General features: G+C 36.0%; 1 protein-coding gene across 9 annotated transcripts in view; it reads left to right on the plus strand.

The window, feature by feature from the left end:
* Positions 1-24,328, plus strand: part of DMD (dystrophin) — a 1,137,868-nt gene that overhangs the window by 739,558 nt on the left and 373,982 nt on the right. For all 9 annotated transcript variants that reach the window (XM_085319436.1, XM_085319439.1, XM_085319437.1 and 6 more), the window contains one exon: positions 4,860-4,968. In XM_085319436.1, the coding sequence (XP_085175562.1) occupies positions 4,860-4,968 (109 nt within the window). The remainder of the gene's footprint in view (positions 1-4,859; positions 4,969-24,328) is intronic.

Below are 24,328 nucleotides of genomic sequence, written 5' to 3' on the forward strand. Positions count from 1 at the left end.
TTTTTTTAATGATCAGTTCTCTTAAACAGTGAGAAATACCAAAAGAGCTGAAGTCAGGGTGACTTAGAAGTAGTGTGCTAATGAAAGTGTGCAGAAACAAAGCTTTTGATTCTGTTATGCATGTTTTCTTGGCTATTTCATAGCTATTATTGTTGGAAAAAATCTCTGCAGTGACTGCATTTACTCATTTGGTACAACTAAGTTGTAATCTTAGGAGACCTTATTCAACATTTTAACAAGGAAAGTGCTGGAAACAACAAAAGACTGGAGGTTTTGACTTTTTTAGATTTTTGTAATAGGCATGTGATGAACCGTGGAATAAATTTTGGCACAGTCAAGGATAAGAATTGGCACCGGTGTTTTGCATCATTGACCGAGGTGTAAATGATGTGAAATGATTCTGTGCAGACCAAACTTCTGACACAGAGTTGTACTCCGTATCCATTTCTTTTAAAAGTGATCATACCAAGGACACTGGAAACTGACAATTTCTAGACATTCTTAAGCTTTTAAAAAAGATTTACTAGAATACAATAAACTGGAACAAGATAACTCTTTAAACAGAGATTATGACATTTCTTGAGTTGCAGTTTTGACAGTGATAGAAAATGTGTCTGTGAGAAAATTAATAACTATTTGTAGAGTAGTGGGTATTTCATTCCTAGCCCCTCTTTAATTGCGTTTTACTTTTTTCACTATATTCTGTAGTTCAGTTAATTGACCTGTGAAGTCAGTATCTGGTTCACTCACTGTCTTGTACAGTAATAGAACAGTGAATATATACTCTTGGGGCTGTTGAGTTGCTTTCTTGCTATTGTAGTTTCTGTAATCTTCCTCCATTTATTCTGAGCTGATCTTATGTCATGGTTTCTAGTGAGGAACTTCCAGTACTGTTTACTATTTGTATGTTCCAATACATACTTTTCAATAAATGCCAAAATCATTTTCCAGACAAAAGGAATTTTCTGGAAGCAGAATAATTTATACTCAGGTTATGCTATTTTAAAGTGATAGTAGTGAGGTTACAAAGTCAAACACTCGATGATTGGCCAAAATTCTTGGATTAAAGTTGCCTGGGCAGCCTTGTTTTTTYCCAGAAGAACCTCGGCAAGTTCAGCAGAAGGTACGGACAGTTCACTCACTATGGGCAGCAATTCAGTATTTTAATTCATACTCACTGTATAGTGTATGGTTGCATGCTGCACTTTTGTGGTAAAGTATTTAAGTTCTGCTCTGAAGAACAATGAAAATGGCTAATTCCATCATGGACTCTTTCAAAGCACTCATAACAGTGGTGTCCAAGTGCTTCATAAACATTACTTAATTTTAGATTTATTTATGTAACCATTTTTTTTAATTTTCCCCAAAAATGAAAAATAAAATAACTTCACAAAGAAATAATTGACATTTTCTGTAATTGTTTTTTGTCATTTGTAAGAGGTGTGATCCAGAGGATTTATAAATCTTTTAGAAAAAGCTTTTTTTTTCTCACTATTTTGAAGAAAATTTTTAAAAATCCAATAATTTATATTGATCACTGCCTTAAGTCACCCCCTTCCTTCCATGTCTCTACACTAAAGAGTTACTAAGTAGAAGAAGTAAAGAAAACAGTTACTATCTGCCAGTCATTATTTCATCAGGCAAGATCTGAAAAGCAACAACACCATTTGTCTTTTTCTGATATAGATAAAAATCTACAGCCATAGATTATTAAATTTTTGTACTAATTTTAAGTTTTGAGATTAAACTATCTAGTTTTTCAAAGGGTAATTCTCGTAACAAAATATACTTTATATCTTCAAAGTGTATTGCTCAAGTCCTTATGGTGAATAATAAACCAGTAAGTAAGAAATATTCTTAGTAAGGTAGATGTTTACAAATGCTATTTGGATTAGAACTTTTCCTGTGTGAGGAATTACGATGGCAGAGCCAGGAATTGTTTCCCAGGAGTAAAATCTATCTATCCTCAAATGAGGATTGATTGTGAATTTGTAACTTAATAGTTAGCTAAATATTTGTTCAGTTGTCATACAGAGTGCCCAAAATGTATTATCACTGTTGACTATACATGTGTACTATATTATACCAATGTGTGGTTTTACTATGGTTAGAATGCATGTTGGTAAGCCCTTAGTAATGGATTAAATGTTGCTTGATTAAGGTAAGTTATACATCTTATCTCACAGTTACGTTATTGAAATATACATATTTTCACACTCTCTCAAAACATGCGATGATATCAGAATTTTGCAATGTAAGATTGTAAAAATATTTTTGTTGGTAAACTAAATGCTAGGCTATGATGATTCTGTAAGGCAACTGATTCAAAAATCAAGAATGGGATAGAAGTTTTGATAAGTTGAGAACTAGCATATTAATGACCTAACCCGTTCAAATTTTTGAAATGGATTTCATGCTTTTGAAATGCATTTCTATAAAGTAACTTTTTTTGGCTTTTGAGGAAGGGGAAGGGAGAGGTTACAGCTTGTGACAGTGGTAAACATAAGCCCCAATCTGACAGTTATTGGCACGTAAACAGAATAATTTATTCAAGAAAGGATTTCAGTGGCAGTTAAAGAGCTGTAGTTCCCCTGCCGCTTCACTCAGTTTGTGCTCTCCTGAAATGTTGGGTGGGAGAGCAAGCAGCAGGAAAAAAAAGACTTCAGGAATATCTTTAGAACTCGGTTTCCTTGTCCTAAGTCTTGAATTTAAAACAGTACATCATTTCTCTCTCTAAATACCCCCATCTAGTTTTAGTGCTGTCACTGAGATTAGTTCATGTGTGAATGTTAACCTCACTTAAACTGCACCTGTGCTGACATTTAAAGGAAATCAATAAATCAATAAAAATGTTCCTCAATTTAAGATATTTTGAAGTTAATACGTGTCACCAAAGCTCAAGAACTGCAGTTACAGCAGAATTGTTCCACTTAAAGTGAATGTTTTAATGTGGACAAGCTAATTTATGGCAAATGCAAGATTGGATCAAACTGTAATTCTGAAGAGTTTGGAATTGAATACTCTTTCACTAGCTGTGTAGTGCCTTAGACAACCCTTTCTATCATCTGTGGGGAGCATGTTCTGTATYTTGTCATTGCTGGAAACAAATCCCTGGCTCACATCTGTGAATTAGTGGAACTGCTACTCCCAGTGAGGACCAATATTATATTTATAGCAGCCATGTATCTTTCCTGAATTACTGTGAATATATTATAGTCAAAACTAAGCCAGACTTTGTGTAATCTCTCCAATTTCTATTTTCTGTTTCTCTGCTCTCATTGCTGCTATTGAAATAATGGATATGGGAACAGTCCTTTCCATTCGCAGCTCTGAAATCTAGTTCTTGAGCAGGAAAAAAATGGAACTTTTAGATGTATCAAAAAATTGTGTTTGTTTCTGTGTATTCATACTCCACACAGAAATAAGGCATGTGTGTGACTGTGAATTGTCATAAGTGGCTTTTATCATGTACACCTGATTGCATCTTCTGCATTTTTCTTATAGTCTGTACTCAAAGAGAATCTCTGATATTACAGATTAACAGCTAAAGGCATGTTTTATTCCTTCATGCAGGGAATAAAACATACTTCCCTCCCTTCTTTCCTAACCTTTCAAAAAGCTGTCCAGAATTTATACCAGATAATATTCTGGCCTCTGTTGGTGACAGATGTAAAAGAACTTTTTTGTGTGTTTGTAGAGTTTTTACTGGTAACATTTGAGGCATTCCTGTAGGAACCCCTAAGAGATGAGTGTTTAAAATCATACTATTTCAGTGTGTGCAGTCAACTGGGTATTGTTGTCTACCCCTCTCCTATTGAGCCCTGTCTTTTTAGACTCAAGGTAATTAGGTTATCTTTATTAATATCCATCCTGTTTCCCTCAAGCCTGGATTATAATTTAGACTGTATATCTAATCGGGAGTGGGAGAAGAATACTAAAAGCATCTCTGAATGGCATGGGTAAACTGTGCTGCTTTCTCCAGCAGGCAGTCAGGAGGCAGCTTAAAGGAAAGCTGGAGTCTTCGTTTTAAGAGCTTAGAGATGCCAGCGTGTAATTAGTATGCTTCGTCCTTTCCTCCAGTTCTCCAAGCAAGGAAGAAAGAGGGGTAGAAATGTCATGTCCAAGCCTGAATGCCTCCAGGGTTGTCTGAGGGCTGATATAAATCACATTACAGACTTTTACTTAGGCTTTGTTTTGAAGTAACAGTTTAGCTATTAGTGCTCAGGACTGCGTGCCCACACAAAGCAATTTAAGATTTTCTGGAGTCTCTTCCGATTTTCTTTTTCCTCATTTTTATTGGTGGAGGAATGTCTTCTGCATTTGACATTACAAATCGCAGAGGTTTTATTAGCATGTTTTCCTAGTACATAATTCACTTCTGCATTTTCATTAGCAAAACGAATATGGCAGGTTCTTGRTGGTAAACAGCTCTGCTGTGTGTTAAAGAGGAAGTCAGCCTGCATTCCCTAAAAAKGTGCGAAGGGCTGTCTGCTGGGGAGCAGCACGGACCCGGGACCCGTCCCCCCACGGAGAGGGAGCAGGGCAGCCCCAGCCCCAGACAGGGGGCATCGGGCACCGCTGCAGGGGTGGGGTGGCCGGGCGGCCGAGGGTCTGGCAGTTGCGCTGTCTCTGAGTTGGTCCTGAGCCCCAGCAGCTCCTAGAAGGAAGGATGCTCTCAAGATGCTGACCCTATCAAGCTGTTTTTACCCACACTGGGACATGTGTAATCTATTCCACCATCCTGTTTCTGAAAACTAATTACTGTTTCAACATTTTTTTTTTAATTCAAGCTGTCCAACACATGGAAAATTTGGGACGAGGATTATTATAAATGTAATGTATTTTTTTTTCTATTCCAGAGAAAATTAGAAGACTTGAATGCTGACTGGAAGGCAATAAACCACTTAATTCAACAACTAAAAGAAAAGCCAGCACTAGGAGCACCTGCCCTTTCCTCTTCAGGTGTCTGTAAGTGCTTCACTATATACATCTTTCAAAATGAATTTACAAGTTACATGTTTGTAAATTAGAGTGCTGGTGTTGAATTCAGTTTGGTTTTAATTCTTTCTATTTGGTAATGTGTCCCAGCAGTCAACTGAATTTATAGGTCTGATGAAATGATCGTGGCATGTTTTTCTAAATATTACTGTTTCAAAACTGTTTCTTTAGCCTGTGAAGAACTGACATGACTTTCTACGTGTATTCATGGAAGAAATACTATTGCAGGAGACAGATTATTTAAATTAGAAGAATTATAATGCTATAGGTGAAATGGATGTAAATTGTTCACAGAATAAAATTCTGAAATTGCTTTTTAAATATGATAGTGCAGGCAAGGAACTGGCACTATTTCAAGACAGTGTTCGATGTATTCATATAAAAGGTTGTATCACAACATGGTAGGATTAATTCTGGAGTTAAACATTAAGTCTAGGATATATATCTGTGGGTGTCTGAGCTGATGAATACACAACAAGCGACTTGATCTCTGTTTAAATTATTTGGACAATATTTATATTGTATTAATCTCATATCTCTTGGCACCACCTGCTTCACTGCAAGGAATACAGAATCATTTTTATCTACATGATGCATGGATTCTTTTTTCCACTGCTTTCCTCAGAAATGTAGTGATTAAGCATAAGTGGAAAAAAAATAGAGAATGGGTGCACTGGAATTTCCGAAGTCTGAATTTCTGAAGTCTAAGATTCTTCTCTTGATGTTAAAGTCTCTCCTCTGCTTGGATGAAGAACTTTACTCACCTATACAAGCCTCAAAACTGATCATAGGTTAGGGGAGCAGAAAGAAAATCTTTCCCCATCTGAGAGAATGATGTTGCTCCAGTAGTCAACTGGGATTTAATTATTTGTAGGGTGTTGATTCCTCTTGCCTTTTAACATATTCTAGTACAAGAAGCTGGTACTGGAGAATTCTCTGATGTCTACTAGTGACTTTTTAATGCATTAAAACAGAAAAATCTTTGTACATGGAAGTAAATAATTGTACCACCTAGACAGAATTCAGAATATTCAGTACTAGAAGGCAGTACAACTTCTGTCAAAGCTGGGTGTATCAATCCAAGCAAAACGGTTGTCTTGCTCATGACATATTGAATATTAGTAAATAGGAACTATCATTTAGTTTTAGCTATTTGGTTCCAGTGGCAATCTTTTGTGCTAGACTGCTAATATTTTTTAGTACTCCTAGTAAAGCCATATCCTTGCTTTACAGATTTTTTTCCTAAGGCATACTATAAAAATTCATCTAATGGCATGGTAGAACTGAAGGAGATGTGTAAACATTTTTGTTGCGCTGGGTCACTAACTTGCTATGTTGGTTTTGCATGTCAGCAGGTTCTGTCAGCTTCCAGGGAAAGAGAGTGTTTGAGAGCTGTGAATTTGTTGTTACAAAGGAAATGATCATAACTAAAAAAGAGAGAGAGCATGATGACAACAGATCACTATATTAACTCATCTTTAACCAAAGAATTGCAAAATTTCTTGTTTACCTTAATTCTAAAAGTAGACTCTGAATGACTACTAACATTTCTGAGATTCTGCAATTTCACATGCATAAAATGAAAGCACTGATGTCCTATAAAGGATTAGCCGGGAACTAAGATTGATTTTTCATTCTGGTGCCAAGAATACTTGAAATTTTTAGCCTGTGCTTATAACATTAATTCATAGTTTTTCTTTTTTTTTTTTTTAAAAGTCAGTTTACTGCAGTCACATCATTATAGGTGTATCATCACAGAAACACAGATTCATTGAGGTTGGAAGGCACACTCAGAGATCCAGATTCAGTGACCCTCAAAGCAGGGTCACCTAGAGCAGGTTTCCCACAGATTTTGGATATCTCCAAGGATGGAGACTCYACAACCTCTCTGAGCAGCTTGTTCCAGGGTCTGACCACCCTTGCAGTAAAAATGTTTCTCCTTATGTTTGAATGAAACTTGCAGTTGATACCTGGGCTTGTTTCTCCCCAGGTGCAGGAYGTGGGATTTCCCTTGTGAACTTCATGAAGTTCCTTTCTGYCCATTTTTCCATGTGAGGATGTTATGGGAGACGRTACTTGAAAGTCTTGCTAAGGTCAAGACAAACATCCATTGCATTGGAGTAACACCCCTTTTCCAGTGGGTTACTCCAACTCCTTTTGCCTATTCCTAGTGAAACTTTAGTAAATAAGTGTTGAACATGTGATATGCATATTTTTTAATTACACAGAGAAGGCACAGCAAGCTCAAATCATCCTAAAAAGSACAGGTTTCTGCAAAGTGAGAAAATGGTTATCTATTCCAAAAGTTACTGTTATTGTACTTATTAAAAAAGAAAAAAAGAGCGAGATTTAGTATTGTGAGTTTCGTTTATGCTGTGACTAATGATAATTTTTGAAATTACTTTTACCATTTATGTTATAGTCATTTTTCTGGGCTTGTTCTATGCTGCTGATTCTAATGATATATACATTAACTTGCATTATAGAGCATAGAGCATAGATATAGACTATAGAGCATAGATACTCGACCTAGCTCTGGGAGAGCTGGTAGATCCAACCAGCACAGAGACAGTAYAATAAACAAGAAGTGTATCTGGTCACAAAGGCAATATAACTGTATCAGTTCCCCAGCAACTCACCTCAGCTTTTCCTGTTTCATCTCATAGGGTGTCTGCTTTTAAAATTTTTCTTTTCTTTCTTGGAGTTTCATCWCTGAAACTCCATAGAGATTTTTCTTGGTAGCTTTTTTATTATACTATTTGTAAGTCAGATTAGTTCCTTCATCTCTTCTGAATCATGGCCACATAAGCTGCTGTTGCACTGCAGAACTGAGGGAGTGGAAGGCTTTAGGAATGGATGGCCAGAAGCAGGGTGGAGTGGGAAATGCCTGAGCTGACGCTGCTGTCAAGAGAAATATATGTAGAAATGTGACCTTAGGTGGACGCAGAAAGGGTAAGGAAAATGTGTTATCGGTTTAAGTGATAAATGTGAACTGCCTGCAACACTGCAACTGGGGATGCTCACCTTCTGTGCTCAGGTAACACTGTGAGAAACCTGTATGTTAACACTAATCTTCAGAAAGAGGCTTTTCCCCCACCCTCTCCCTCCAAACTAATGACTACGTGGAGTTACTGATGTCCTTGAACTGTGATCTCAGAGAAGTGTATTGTCCCTAAAAAAAGCCTGGAGCCTCCCAAAACATTTGCTTTAAAGGTCATTTTTAAAGAAAGATGTGCAAAATGATTTTAGAAGGACTCRGTAAAGCAGTGATAGTATCTCCTATTGATAGTTATTCATTTACTGATTCTCCAGAGACTTTTGTGGTCTTCATAGTTTAATAATGTTCACGCCTGTGTCTAAGACTAGGGAATGGAGATATAACTGACTAGCCTCTACTGCTTTGTAAGGTGCRGTTTGCTCTAGTCTTGTTACAAGAACCCAGCCAGAGGGCCTTAGTAAATATACCATCTGGTGGCTATGACAGAGATGAAGAACAGAACTGCAATGTGTTTATGATTATTTCTAGGTTTGTGTATTACAGTTTCTTTGGCACAGAAAGTACTAAAAAATGTCCTTAATATCCCACCAGTCCAGTATGCCCTCAGGCATAATGAACAAAAATTATTTTCCAGCTAGGAAAATGTACTTAGCTGAAGGGTACATCTCAAACCTTAGCAAAGATTGACTTCCAAAACAAGATGACTCAGGAAGCAAATCATGCTTTCTACTTGTACTTGATATTATGACATGAAATCTTGAAAATGTCTCTAATCAAACATCTTGATGCCTTGCTTAGCCAGCAATTTGAAAACGTTTTAGGCTTAGAGAAATGCAATTTTGGAATGTGCTTTTACAGGAGGGAAAAAATTTTAGTGCTATCTTTGCATGCATTGATATGACTTTTTTATATGAAAGTGCTACTTCTGTATTTGCTTAATAAGTTAGGTAAAGTTACACAGGGCTTTCTAAAAGCATRTGAATACATTGCAGGGTGGGGAGACATTCCTGACTTTGTTCCTGAGGATGACATTTTCTATTTTTTTGTCTTCATTCAAATACAGATTAAACTCAGTAAGTTACTGAAAAATTTTGGTCATTTTTGTTTAGTGCTATACTTGAAAATACAAATTCTTGAAAAGATATATAAGTAGTCTAAATCAGATTGTACTTGGAGTTAGTGAAATATTAAAAATTACACTGTTAGTATAATTGAAAATACTTTGTGAGCTTATTTTACATATTGCATGTATGGCTAATTTAAATAGTAGTGGTACAGTTAAATTCATTCAGTAAATAGTACTTGTGTACAGTCATTTTCCATTTTTCCCTGAAATTTTARGCAACTCTCTTGTCTTTTTCTCTATGAAATGCCGAATCAAGTGAAAGAGAAAAATGTATGTTTGTGAAGAATGAGGGTTAATGTTGATTATAATGCTGAAATTGCTTTCAAAATTAGATAGAATTTGAGTTCATTGTCCCTTAAAACTTAACATGTTAGCACTGGTCTTTAATTTGAAGCATTATTTGGGATAGATCTGTTAAAAAAAAAAAAGAAAAGAAAAGAAAAAAAAAGCTGTTTTCATTTTACAAACTAAGGGTTATCTGCAAACTGCAACAGACTTAGGAGGAAGTTCGCAATACCTGTGGTAAATATGCTATGTATGCAATGCTCATTGCTTTATATTTAATACAGAGAATTTGAAGAAAGATATTAACCTCTTCACCCAAAATCACCCAACTAGTGATGAGATTTAGGTGTCTGTCTTTGGAAAAAACGAAAGCTGTTCTGTGCTTTCAGTATAATTTTCTTTGGGGGGTAAGAATCGGAGATTGCAGGATGGAGCCAAAGATTTGGCTTCCATGTATAKCAGAGAAAGGCTTTCCAGGTTTAAAACGAATAAGGGAGGATGGGAGGAGAGTGTTGTATCAGCCTAGGACCATTAGAAGCAAGTTGTAATGTGTGGTTTGTGAACTACTGAGAGTTTACCAGCTGATTTAATCAAAACTAAACTAATTGCTGAGCACAAGCCTATATTCAGCTGAGACATTAAAAAATGAAAGCARACACCTCCAGAGTTTGTAATAGATCCTGTTTCGAGTCCCAGAAAGCAATGATATTTATGATTTTGGGGAAACTTGTGATAGCAGAGCTTTAATCTTTGCTTATCCTTTGATGTCTCTAGGTGGGGGATTGGATCCCAAGGTATGTCTTTGTTTGGGAAAGCTGTTTGACTCTTGTTTCTCTGTGAAACATGTCCTCACCTGGGCAAGGTGTGCTGCTTTTTTCCTAGGCTTTTTTTCTAAAATGTTACTAGTGTAACTCTTTAAAGATATGTATAAATGCCATTGTGACTTGATATATCTGAAACTCCTCTGCACTGCTTAGGATGTAACATAGTGAAAGAAACATGTTCCAGTACTGCTAAAAATACAGAATTTCTGAGGCTATGTTTTAAGGAAAATTAGGAACAACTGAAAACATATGTGAAAATACATACTTTGATGCAATAACGTAAGATTTAAAATTAAAATCTACATAAGATTTAAAATTAAAATCTAATGAGTTAAGAAGTTAAAAATCTTGTAGTATGCTAGTTTCTAAATTTTCTACGCCTGGAATTTTCTTTATATTTTCATGTTAAATCCACAGTTCAGTGATCTGTTGTTCTGTATTGGTTAGTCCTAAGATAGAGAGATGTACAGATTGGCTATGGCAGTATACTGCATTACAAGGGCTGCCCTAGTAAATCTCTGATACTGTATTTAGGTTAAGATTTTCACTGGGATGCAGCATTCTCGATTTCTCAAGCTATAACTGTTAAAACATATTCATTCTTTGGGCTTCGGAGCTGGATCATGTAGTGTCCCACTGCTTCTTTAAACAACAACAACTTGTCTTTGTTTTCAAGAAGTGATGACAAAAATACAAGAAACAAAATGACAGCAGCTCAGCTTTGGGCAAAAATGCACAACAAGAGAAACTTTTTTTTGGTAGTGTTTCCTAGCCAATGCTCTCTGAAGCAATCACTGTTTATATATTACACACAATGCTTGAATGAACACATATGCTGTAATTCAGATCTCCGTTTCTCAGAGTTTTCAAATGGTAGTATTAAAATCCTTGTGCATTTCATTATGTGCACCTGGTGAGATTACAATAGGAGTCTTTAGAGTGTAAATCAGAAACAAATGTGCAAATCAGATATTAGAGCATCTGTATTGTTTATAGCAGCTGGCATAGTATAATTGAAACTTACTCAGAGTAACGCCTTGTGGAAGACTGAAAAATGTAGGAATGTGTGCATCTACAGCATTTGCCTTACAGATGAAAATATGCTGATATTTAAAAAATACATTGCATATAGCATTCATCATTTAAAATAACTGTTAAAAATACTTGTGTACAGGCCATGGTAGATATTAAATATTGCAGAACCATTTGCTACAGAGCTGAACAGCTTAAAATCTACACTGTGCATCTTTTATGACCAGTAGTTCTACACTGAATTTAGAATACAATGCCAATAGTACATTTTACTTAACATKAGTTTCAGGGCACCAGAAAAAGAAATCACTAATGTGAACTGCCAGTGAGAGAGGGACATGACTGTGTCTGGTATGGTGTAGTTGGTGATATYTGTACACACAGAATCTAAAGGAAATGTCTATTTTCAGTATGAGATCTAACTCAGTTTAACTCTACAAAAAGTTTAACTGAAACAAAATGTAAAAGAGGAAGCAGAGAAGAAGCGATACAACAAGAAAGATAAGGAAKTCTCCTACAGGATGTCTAGAGTGCTTAAATCAATGATGGGAGCTGATGAGAGCAGGCTGTTTCTTAGCTGGGCTGCCTAGCAAAGGTTACTCACTCTAGTATGAAACGGAGTAGTAAAGGAATAGATTGTCTTTTGCTTTGCCTGCTCTGTACCTTTGAATAAAGGAATAAATGATGATGTATAGCCATCTTTTTAGTTTGGTTTGAGTCATGTTACTTTGCAGGCTTCTAGATTAAAAAGGCYCATGTATGCCAGCCATAGTTGGCCCTGTGTACCTTAGTTGACTGTGTACCTACCTTACTCTAGATCTASTTTCCCCCTTTTGTTCAGGAAAGAGGTTGCCCAGTTATTCCATCTGATTTTCATTAAGAAGCTTTTTTTCCTTTTTACACATGTACCACATCTAACAAATAGGAATATGGCACAAAACTGAATCTGTTACCATTTGATTGGAGATGTTTCAAGGTCAGGACCCAGTTTCACAAGCCGTTCTATTTTTCAATACAGCTGACATCAGACACAAGCTGAAAGACAAACTTGTCTAATAAAGCTTTCAGATTCAATTTTCTCTCTGCATATAGCTTCAGGAATCTCTAGAGGTCATTCTCAGCATGGGCTGCAACACCAGCAGGGAGAAGTAATGAAAAGAGTTTGGTTAAAAAGCTGACACTATCCCTTCAAAGCTGCATGAATAGAAACATAATAAGCAAGTTTATAAACATGGATCTCTATGATTCTCAGAATTTCTATCTTGATCTTTACAGAGTCTTTTGATGTGAGGATCTGTTTTTGGATTATCTGACAGATAGAAAAATATATACAAAATATGATTAAACCATAAAAACCTGATTTAAATCAAAAGAAAAAAGGTTGCCACTTTATATTTAACATCTTATTTAAAGAGTCTCTGAGGAAGTTAGTCTTTGAAAGTGTCTCTAATAAATAGATGTGGCAGTGCAGTTTACAAAACGGAACTGGACTTTTACTTTGATTTTTTTTTTTTTAGGATTTAGCTGATTAAATCAAAGAGTATCTGTATTACTACATAGAAGTTTTATTGTGCATATATCTATTATTAAAAGTAAATYAGAAGGTGAAAATAAGGGTCGATTACTCCACTGTTATTGAAAACAGTATAGAATCTATGTCTGCTTTTTGTGTTCTATAACAGTTGTTGCAAATACAGCTGTCAAGATTTATGACATGAGAGTAATGCTATTTCAGTCTCTGAAAGGACCATGTTTGCCTTCTCCACGTTTGAAATATGGCTTGATATTTTCTTCTCAGGAGAACAGGCTTTGCAGCTTGTTTCTTTTGTTTAATTTCTCCATCAGTAGTTAATAACAGCAGGATATACAGATTCATTGTGATTAAACCCCATGAAACGTAAATGATACCATACAGCAAAATTCATCAGAATTTTACTAATAACTTATGTGACATTCCAGKACCAAGTAAGAAGTAACAAAGAAGTAAGTTATGGATGTGATCAGTTTTTTTACATTATTCATGGAAAATGAAATGGCTCAGGAAAAAATGAAAGGTAATTTTTATTTTCCTCTGGAACTATGTTCAGCATACATTGCAGAATCCAGAGTTAGCCATTTTCAAGAAACATGGCAAAAGAGAATTGTAGCATTTTTCAAAAACAGAATCAAGATTTGAAATAGTATGAAAAGAAGGAATTCTTATTAGAGTTCTTAGTTAAAGTAGTATTCTTAATAAAATTGTAGTTTATGATTTTTTCTAGTTTAAGTCTAACTCAAATTATAGCTTTAGATCTGTCTCACATTTTTTCATGCTTTAAGCACATCTCTCTTCTTTCTTTTCTTACAGTAACCTGAGTTAAGATGATGCTGACTATCCAGATATGGGCTTGCAAAGAGCAGTAATCCCTCTTTACTCTTTTCTAGTATAATATTTATGTCTGTTGACAATTACATTCTGTGCAAATCTCTCTAATTTGCTAGAATARCAGAAAGTGTGAGTTCATTCTGCACATAGTCCTTTTGACTTCTGTCTGCTTCTGTCTGCTCTTCCTTGTTGACTTCTCTTTCTAAAAGGACAAAGCAAGCTGTTTTTTCCTTCCAAAAGGAGTGGTGCTCATTGCCTTGCTGTTCATATTCTACTGAAAAATATAAAGACTCTTTAACATTCTTTAACRTCCTTCCTAAAGTTTCTGCTGTGACTGGAGCTGCCATAGAGCTAGGTCTCCTCTAAGGAGAAAAAGCCAACCAAAGCGTGGAAGAAAGCACGATCGCAGCGTATGAGCAGGCTGGAGACCACAAATAATGGAGAAAGCTCATAATTACTTGTAATGTTTCTGCTCTAGTCAGAGGGCATGACACACTGAAAGAAAGAATCATTCCTTAAACTGTTAGGCTAAAGGCTAAAAAGAGGAAAGCATGGCTAAAGAGTAATGAAAATTCTCTGCTACTTCAACTAGAAAATTCTTTAATCTTGCTTCTCTTAAATCTTTGTATGAAGCTTGTTGATGCAACATGAGCCTTGCTTTCTCCACTTGTGTGGTAGAGGGAAATGTACTCAGGGAGACATGCAGGTAGAGATTCTGAGTTACTAATGTTTCTTTTAACAATAGATCAGTGATCAGATGACACTTAAATTCCTAAATACATTTTTTCTTAAGGTCAAACTGAATAACTGAAAGAGCAGTAGGGATTAGTTTGACCTGAAAAGTTATTATTATATGTACCTTCATAAAAAAGACACCAGAGGGCTGTGCTGCCATTCAGAGAGACTTGCACAGGCTGGAGAGTTGGGCAGAGAGGAACCTCATGAGGTTCAACAAGAGCAAGGGAAGAGTCCTGCACCTAGGGAAAAATAACCCTAGGYACCAGTACAAGGTGGGGGCTGACCTTCTGGAGAGCAGCTCTGCAGAGAAGGACCTGGGAGTGCTGGTGGAWGACAAATTGACCATGAGCCAGCAACGTGCCCTTGTGGCCAGGAAGGCCAATGGTCTCCTGAGGTGCATTAGGAAGAGTGTTGCCAGCAGGTGGAGGGAGGTGATCCTGCCCCTCTACTCAGCCCTGGGGAGGCCTCCTCTCGAGTGCTGTGTCCAGTTCTGGGCTCCCCAGTCCAAGAGAGACATGGAGCTGCTGGAGAGAGTCCAGCGTAGGGCTATGAAGATGATGAGAGKGCTGGAGCACCTGCCCTATGAAGAACGGCTGCGAGAGCTGGGCCTCTTCAACCTGGGGAAGAGAAGMCTGAGGGGGGATCTTATCAATGTGTACAAGTACCTGAAGGGAGGGTGTCAAGGGGACAGGGACAAACTCTTTTCAGTTGTCCCATGTGACAGGACAAGAGGCAATGGGCACAAACTGAAGCACAGGAAGTTCTGCCTGACCGTGAGGGGGAATTTCTTCCCTGKGAGAGTGACAGAGCACTGGACCAGGTTGCCCAGAGAGGTTGTGGAGTCTCCTTCTCTGGAGATCTTCAAGGCCTGCCTGGATGCAACCCTGTCTAACATGTTCTAGGTGACCCTGCTGAGCAGGGAGGTTGGACTAGATGATCTCCAGAGGTCCCTTCCAACCTTACTGATTCTATGATTCTATGATAAAAAGCTTGACAAGTGTCTCACAAATAGTAAAAGACAAGATATTTTAGCATAACTGAAGAAGAAGAAAGAACAGAAGATGCTTGCAATGATTTAAGGAAAGTGATACTAATAAAGTGATAGTAAAGATGTTGCCTTCTTTAACTTTGAACAAGTGATTTTGAATTATGCAGAATTTTTCTTAAGCCATTTCTGTGATGAAAGGTAGATGAGGAACTTTTTGCAGTGAATACTGTTAAATTACCTGATACTGGAACTCTTCACCATCGATTATTTCAAAGCTTCTACAGAACTCTTCTGATCATTTTTTAAATTTATGCAGTACCTGAAGTTCTACTGTCTCTTTGGTATTCTTAAAAGTTCACCTCATATCTATGTACAGTTTTTCTGTACTTTTTTTTTTTTTTTTTTTCTTAGATTTTTCATACCACTAGGCTGATCTATCTGATCAAACTACTGTGCCTCTTACAGTAATTAACAGAGTAATATCTTTATTTTTTTTTTTTTCAGTGCTCCCTTTGGTTCAGGTAGCAATTTATGGCTGTTAAGTCAATTTGTAACTCACACAAAATTGAAAGAGGTGATTTTCTTAGGACTGCAACTGTTGGAGCTGCTGGCAATATGTGGTTGTAATGATATCAAAGAACTAGCTGCTAAAGTTCAGTTACATGCCAATAGCAGTACATTGGAAATATAAATTGTTGTCATATAGATAGACATCCAGTCGAAAGCTGCATACTAAGGCATGGAAATTGTTACTTTTACTGACAAAAGGAATACTGATAGTCGCTTGTATCATTTGTGACAGATGTTGTCACAACATTTTTTATATGACAACTATATATTCTGTGATAGTATTTGATGGAACACTGCTACTGCCTTAGTACAGAGCATTCATTTTCATGTAATCTTTCTGTAACAACTGCAGCAATCACTTACTGAAAGACTCATATCATTTGGAAAAAAAACTAAGTGCTTTCTGTATGGGTAGAAATAATGCTGCATAAAATTAGGCTGTTTAAAAAAGATAGTTTGACTCTTTGAACTGAAATACTTCAGACTGCCCAGAAATGACTGTGTTGCTAGATCCTGGGAAACTTAATTAGGGATCCAGGAATCAATTACTGAAAACTTTCAGAAAAAAAACCTAAATACCCAAATGAAATGTTATTGCATTATTAAGTGATAGCAGAAATAAGCAGTAACATTTAACAAATAACTTCCAAAAATAAAATTGCTTATTGACATTGTTTTAATATTACTAGAGGTTCCTTGTGCTGATTACATTTACCACTTCAGAAGATGCCAAAATACGCTGCAGCATTTTTTCCTCAACACGTCCCTTAATTCAATATTTTAAAAAACAAACCAGGTAATTTTTTCCTTAAAAGCCCAAACACATAAGTAGCTCTCATAAAGCAAGTAGCAGCTCCATTCTGTATTTTTGTATAAGCAGATTATTAYTATGTTTCACAGTTAAATTAGTTTTGAATTTTAAACTGTGTCACAAATCTCTTTGGGATGCAGAATGTTACTACAATATAAATTTCTTAGTGCTTTTGTCCTCCAGAAGACTGGAGGACATATTAACTCCTTAAAGTTTCCTTTCAAAGGTCTTGTGAAGAAGGCTAACGTATTTATATCCATATAAAACACAAATCTCTTTTTCAAGATTGCTTAAAGAAAAAATCCAAACAATGAAAACTAATATGCATTGAATGCCTCTTAACAGTTGTCTTCATTAGCAAACATAAAACTCTTTATCTAAGACTGAAATATTTGTAGCAAGCTACCGTGAATAGATGGCATATAACAATTAAGTCAAAGCTTATACTTTGACTTATGAGGAAAATCCTACTTCTGTCCAAAATTTTAATGTGATTTTTAATGATTAATCTACTCAAAATGTTGATAAATATATGAATCATATAAGACACAGTCAAACTGTATCTTAATTTACACAAAGCAGTATACGTGATCTGGAGGCCTATAACCTTTCTGGCCAGACCTATGAGATCTTTTGCAAGGATTACACAAGCTAAAAAAAAAAAAATGCAAAAGAGATCTTGAGTGTCACAGCCATAATAACAGCTAATATTTTTTAGATATTGCCTATTCATTCTAATTGAGAGAGTCTGAATGTCCTACTGGAAGCGTTTTTCCCTCTTTGCTTTGTAGAATATATGTCACATGAGCTTAAGGGGAAGACTAAAACACTAATGGTAATAGAGGGTCCAGGAGACAGAGAAGCCGGAATGGGATTGTTTCTCTCAGCTCTGGGTTTCCTGGCACTTCGTATCACAAGTAAGAAATAGACAGCAGTGTCTGGGGGAAAATAATCACAAAGATTTCTGATTATTTGTGTCTAGTACGATAAATAAGAGATACTAGTATTAACATGCTTTGAGTTTATAGTGTGCCACTATCCCACCATTTGAAGCAACTCCTTCATTCATTTAAAAAAAAACAGCAGTGTCAAAAACAGACTGTTTTTACTGTAGTAGAGATATTGGTGTAATAGAGCAGGTACTTCTTCAGATAAGCTACTAAACAGAAAGAAGTATCAAACAAGGTTGTGTTCAATATGTAGTCCGCATACTGCATGCATGCATATAGCATAAACAAGAAAGGATGTTTATAGGGAAGGGAGATTTGTAAGTCTTGACTGATAAATTCAATGTACTATTTTTCTTCATATGGAGTATATTTAAAGCATTATCTCAACATTTTAATGAAGACCAGAATATTGTTTTCACCTGACTTGATAAATGTGGATCAATAGCTAAGTTAGCATTCATAATATAATTAGTGATACTGCTTTAAATTGAATTTAGAATCATTTACTATATGAAAGATTCTTCTGATAACTTTTGTAGTATCAATGTCCACTTAATTTTTATGCTCCCTGTAACTGATCTGTTCATTCCTTAGCCATATGCGCTTTTCAATTTTTAATGGGCCCATCAATCATTTTGATCATGTCCTAAGGAAAAGTTCACAAGGAGTACCACAATAACAGTATATTAATAGAAGGACACTGAACTTTGAAGTAGTTTATCTTTCAGAATGGTTTTGAGTAAAACGGGTAGGTCCATTATTAATGATACCTCACATCTCAGGTATACGTTAGAGTCTTCAATCAGTTTTACACTTACCTGCCCCTACTTGAGTCACAGTCCAACTAGAGCGGGCCAGTGCAGATTTAAAGCTTTTGCTACCACAGATAGAGCAGTCAGTTGGATGTCTGTAAGAGCTGTGCCTGGATTATTTCCATAAATGATCKTCAGCCTTTTTTTAGCTTCTTCATTCCCAAAGTATTCCGTATCTTCACACAATTKCTCCCTTTGTCTGTTATTGAGACTTTTGGGGATTGAGGTTATAGCTTTAAAGCTCCAGTACATGTGTACGTGGAATTTATCTTCATATGCTTCCTACGCTGACTTCGTTCTGATCAAAAAAACAGCTCGTGGTGCRCGTGTGGAGCCCCTTGAGCACAGAGAAAGTACTGGCAGGAGTAGTAAGTCATAATCTTAGCTCCTCTGCTCTATAGCATTTAAGTTTTCTTCACCTTTGTGCTATTTACCTTATAAAGCATACAAGACTGTTTACGTGATTTACTGTACTGAAATTCTCAGTATTTGATAGAGGCTGCCTGTTTTCTTGACAGGCAGTGACGTATGTTCTTGCTCCCATTGCCATCCGATGTTTGGAGAAACAAGCGCTTTTCTTCATGCTGAGTGAAAGACGTATCTAAACATCTTTCTCTTGTGTTTGGAGAAATTTGGAAAAATACAGTGTACAAAAAAGAACTTAGTYCTGCTTCTGTGTATGAAAAGGGGAACAGCAAGAAAATTCTACCARATTTCTTGTGTGACTGAGAAAGATAAGCCTGAGAAGCTGTCTGACACTTAACTCTCTAGTGACAGTTTAGATTTATGGTGACATTAATTAMTCTAATAATAGTGACATGATAATGGATATCATAACCTTTTATAAGGAGTTTTCTTTTTCAAACACAGCAGTACACATTCACTTATATATCATTTTCTTTTCTCCTAACAATTTTTAACCTTTGCTTTCTTTTGAATCTCTGAGATTACAGGATTTTAGCTTTGGTCCTTCTCTTCATCCTATTCCATAGAATATTTTACATCTAAACTTTAACAAACAGCCCTATAAGATGTGAGCTTTTTCATAGATCTAAACTAAATTATAATATAATTATAATGTTTGTACATAGCTGTATATAAAAATGCCATTCATAATAAATAATATATTGTAATATAATCAATAATAGCTTATTACAAGWCTGCTAAGGATAGTTTAGTGTGAAGGAAGTTTAGGCAGTTAACTCATGTATTTGAATATATCTGAGAATAGCAGATAATGTGAATGCTCCCTAAGCATTCATGAAATCAGGTACTAAGTGTTACCCATTTATGGTCTTAAAAATTATAATCTGGAAGTATCCATTGTGCAGTTACTAAGTCATTTTTTCTAGGATTATTTTTTATTAAAATATTCAAGGCTAAGACAATCAGGTATGAGTGTTTATTCAAAAAGCAGAAGGCTCACACTGCTGAAATATGTTTTCTGTTTTTAAAAGCTGACTAAAAATTTGAGCTTGGATATCTAATGCTATAGGGACACATACTCTCTTCATGGGTAGAAGTTTGTTGGCAATGATTTTTTGATCAACATAGAGGCTTTGTTTTGAGTTCAGACTGCCAGAAAACACTATCCTTGCGCTCAGATTTTGAAACTAGATTTTTTGTAAGATAGTAATGTTACTTAATTTAATAAATCTTACCATCTGTGTTGCCCACAGTTACTCTGTTAGTTTTCTTTCAGAACTCTTCTGTGACCCAGAATATCTGGTAAATCTGTCTGCAGAAGATGTTCTTATCAATGAGCACCTTGCACACAAGTCCACTGCATGGGTGAACTTTGTGTACTCTAGTTCCTTAACTTTGAAGGACAGAGGGATCAGAATATTCATTTGTCACTGGGACAAGTCTAAGGAATAAATCAGTCCTGGAATCATCTTCCCAGTTCCCCCTCAGGGAAGCCTGCTCGGAGTTAGAGAGTATGAGTGTGCGTKCTTGTACACTGCAGAAAATCTGCCGCAATGAAACATGACCCCCCCCCAAAAAAAAATAAAGAAAAAAATATACCCTCTGGGAGAAGATAGGTCTTCACCCATGTGCTGTTGTAGCCTCGAGTTCTTCCTGGTCRCGTTTACAAGATGATACTGAGCCTTCCTGTGAAAGGAGCAGAACCTTCCCAGCCGGGTGTGCTGCTTCCAAATCCGGGAGCCACTGTTTTGCTCACAGGGGAATGCTCATTTGGGCTGTCACTGGAGAAGGAGGTGTTGCTTGTGTTAAAGTAACTAATTCTTTGAGATAAGTCATTTGTGCGTATGCCACAGGATAGAGGTATTCTTCATCCCGTTTCTTCAGAGTGCTATGCAGCTGGGTTTCCTTGACTAAACAGAAATGGGATATAGTAGGTATATGTTACTGTTATTGTAAAAAGGATTCAAGGCTTGCATATGCCTTACTTGGTACTACTAGCCATAGAAATAATTCCAAGGTTAGAGATGCAAATTATGTGAAAATTTGCATTTACTGTTTAGTTTCTTTCTTTGTCAAAAGACTGACCTGGTAGGTATAGTTATACTATATAATTAAAAATTTTACTTTACTTAAAACATTCAAAAGGGTGGCTAGGAACACCCCTTTGAACTGAGTCAGTCGTCCTTAAARACTTTAAGCTTGAAAAGGTACATTGGAAGAGGTTTGAAGCTTTTGAGAGTGCTGTCATTCTTACTCTCCTTTCTGTTCCTGTTCAATAGCTAAACAAAGGGTTTGATTTTTCAGTGTTGTTAGTCTGGCACTCTTTGGAAGCACARCATTGTAATAAGCAGAATAAAAGAGAAAAACAAAAACTTCCCTGCAGTTGATTTTATTCTGCTTTTCTTACTTCGGCATTTAATATATGAATTTGAATTTGAATTTCATGACATGTTCATATTACTTCCACTCTTGAAATTTAACACTACAGATTATTTTCAAGATGCACAAAACATATTCTCTTAATTTTCTTCTGTTGTATGTCAAGGTTCAATAAGTTGAAAACCACATCTAGTTCAGAATTTCTTTTTTGTTAGACAACCTTTTCATGCTAAACTAGAGTTTATTTCTGTGTTTTATTATGCTGCTATTACTACTCTATGTTGTTTCTTTATTACATAATAGGAAGTGCTAATGAGATGTTATATTAAAAGCTACAGGTTAGTGTCTTTTAGTATCTTAAACCACAAACCAAAGGACAATCACAACTTACCATACCACAGGAGTGAACTGACAGACTTCATATGAAGTTAAAACTCCTTAATTTTCTTCCTAACAATTTTAGAGCAGTGAGTCAGATAGAATTTGCTACTCAGATATTTGAAAAAAGGATTTGGGTGTATTTTTGCATTTATAAACTAGTTGTCCTGGGGAAAAAAAATCCTGCCCCCAGAGTCACAGAAACTCTCAGTGCAGTTCCAGATAAATTATTTCAGAATATCTGTTTATACGTATTGTGTAACTAGTGTTAATTTATATTACTTTATTAATTTTAATCAATTATTTATACTTTCCTGTTGAACGAGCCATGTTGTATCTATGCAAGCATGAAAGAAAGAGAAATAAAGGGCAGACGTGCTATTTCTAGTGATATTTTTGTTCTGAGGGGAGATAAATATCAGAAGAGAAACATACTGTGCATTCACTTTGTAAAGGTAGTTGCTCTAAATAATTTGGTAACTTAAATGTTTTAACTGCTCCGTCAAAATGGAACAGATTCTTACCATCCTCAGTAGCAGCAGATTTGTAATAATGCATCCTGAAGCTCTTAAAAAAGATACCGCACTGGACAGTGCACTTCGGTTAGTGCCTTACAGCCTAGCCCTCAGAGAAGTATTTCAGCTTCTTGCTGCAAAAGAAATGTCAAAGGGATAAGAAAAAGTAAGTGACAGTCCAGACCAGCAAAACCATRTGCATTAGAAGATTAGGAATAGCCTGTTCGGGAATAGCTGCTGTTTGAGAAAAATATTGTTAATAATATGCATAAAAAACAAGCTTAATGTTTTACATAATAAAAAAGTACCTGATCCATCTCCTGCAATCAGTCCCAATGCCTGTCTCTTACTGCTTATTTTTTTATTCATAGATCATTTCTTTCAGCAATCTTTGCTCTGTTTTACACACTTATTTATGATTTAATTATACTTTTAAGTGAAAATGTCCACCTCAGTCGATGTAGTTTGGTCCCTGTAAGAGATGGCCAAAACTACTCCCTGTGGTCTCTATCAGGAACCACCTTGCCTTCAGTGGCTGAGATTGCTGAGTTATTGCTTCCACAGCTAGCGATCTGCTGGTAGAAAGAGAAGTTCAGAATGCTACTTCTTCCTCCCTCTACAGAGGATTGTATGAATTGGTTAAACTCATTTGTATGACTTTCTCAAAGCATTTTTTTATGATTTTTAAAAAACTTCTCAGAGCATCCTTTTATGGTTTTTAACAAACTGAAGTACAGAGTACATTTAAAAGTACTTCTCACTAAGTTATGTTTGTACTTAAGAGTTGTCCTAGGTACCAGTATTGTCTCAAGAAGGTTCCCTATTCTGGTGTTGCTGTAGAATGAAAACATTCATAATCAACATATTTAATTATGTGCATACACAGTGAGAAGATCCTGCTGGCTCTTTTCTGTATTATTCCTATGCTCTTTTATGGAGCGAAGTATTGTTATCTTACTCGGTGTATTTTACAGTTTTCTTTATTAAAGGYTATGTATTTAGATTCCATGTAAATCATGTGTGTATTTATATATTTACTTTTTTGATTGYTTATGGACAATGATTTTGCAAGGGAGATGCTATGTAATAATCTCAATTTTGGAACATCTTACTATACAAAAAAGTTACTCTGAATTGGAAATCAGAAAGTGTACTAGTATTTTTTGAAGGTCATTAACTATTAAAKCTGACATATGAAAATAGCTGAAATATTTTGAATAGCACAAATTTAACTCATAACTTAATATGGGTTTTTTGGGTTACCACTCAAATATTTTTAAGAAACTTTGGATGTGCAGTCTTGGTAGATGTCTTAGAAGTACTTAGGACATCTCATACTGCATTAATTCCCCTAAAACAGACCTTTGTAGCTGCTCTAAGCTGTCTTCCTCATTTGTCTAATAAATCTTGTCATTTATGCATGAGATAGTGAAAAGATTATACTTCCAAGTGACTTTTCAGGTTTAATTTTACTTCTGTTATTTGTAAAGGTTGGATTAAATGCTGGAGGTTTTGAGTGATTGCTGTTCCTTTTTGTGGAGGAGTGACCAGCCTCCTCTGTAGATAAAATCAGCCGAGGCAGTAGGAGGCAATTCCCCAAACAAAGGCTGTATTAAAGGCCACTGCAAAGCTTAACTAACTACATGGGCAGAGGCTTCATTAAGGGCTGAACACTGCTTCAATTTTTTTGGAAGAAGGAAGAGACTAAAAAGAGGAGTATTGGCCTTAAAGAAAGTCGAGAGAGCATTTTTTTCTTCTTTTTTTCTTTTTTTTTTKGGGGGGGAGGGGAGGAATTAGGCTGCTGTCTGAAAAAGGCTTTTAACAATGACCTAAGAAATCCCTCTGATTTTATTTCCTGTTTTCTTCAAGGAGGTAGGACTTTTTGCGAATTTATTCCTAGGTAAACAATGTAACATTAAATTAAGTCCTAGTTCTGTCATTAATTTTTCATTGTAGTTGAACCACCTTACAACACTACAATACTCTGAGTGTACGCTCAGACCGAAATACGTGGGATGCTAGCAGATGCCAGGCAGTCTTATCAGACATCCCCAATCTATTTATGGAGGCTCTGTGGAGACCCAGAGGTGTTTTGAGTTTTTGTTGCTGTTGTTGTTTTCTTTCCTTTTCCCC

This window comes from Rhea americana, unplaced genomic scaffold, assembly GCF_003343005.1.
Source record: "Rhea americana isolate MKP2758 unplaced genomic scaffold, rheAme1 scaffold_59, whole genome shotgun sequence".
In the NCBI taxonomy this organism is placed as follows: domain Eukaryota; kingdom Metazoa; phylum Chordata; class Aves; order Rheiformes; family Rheidae; genus Rhea; species Rhea americana.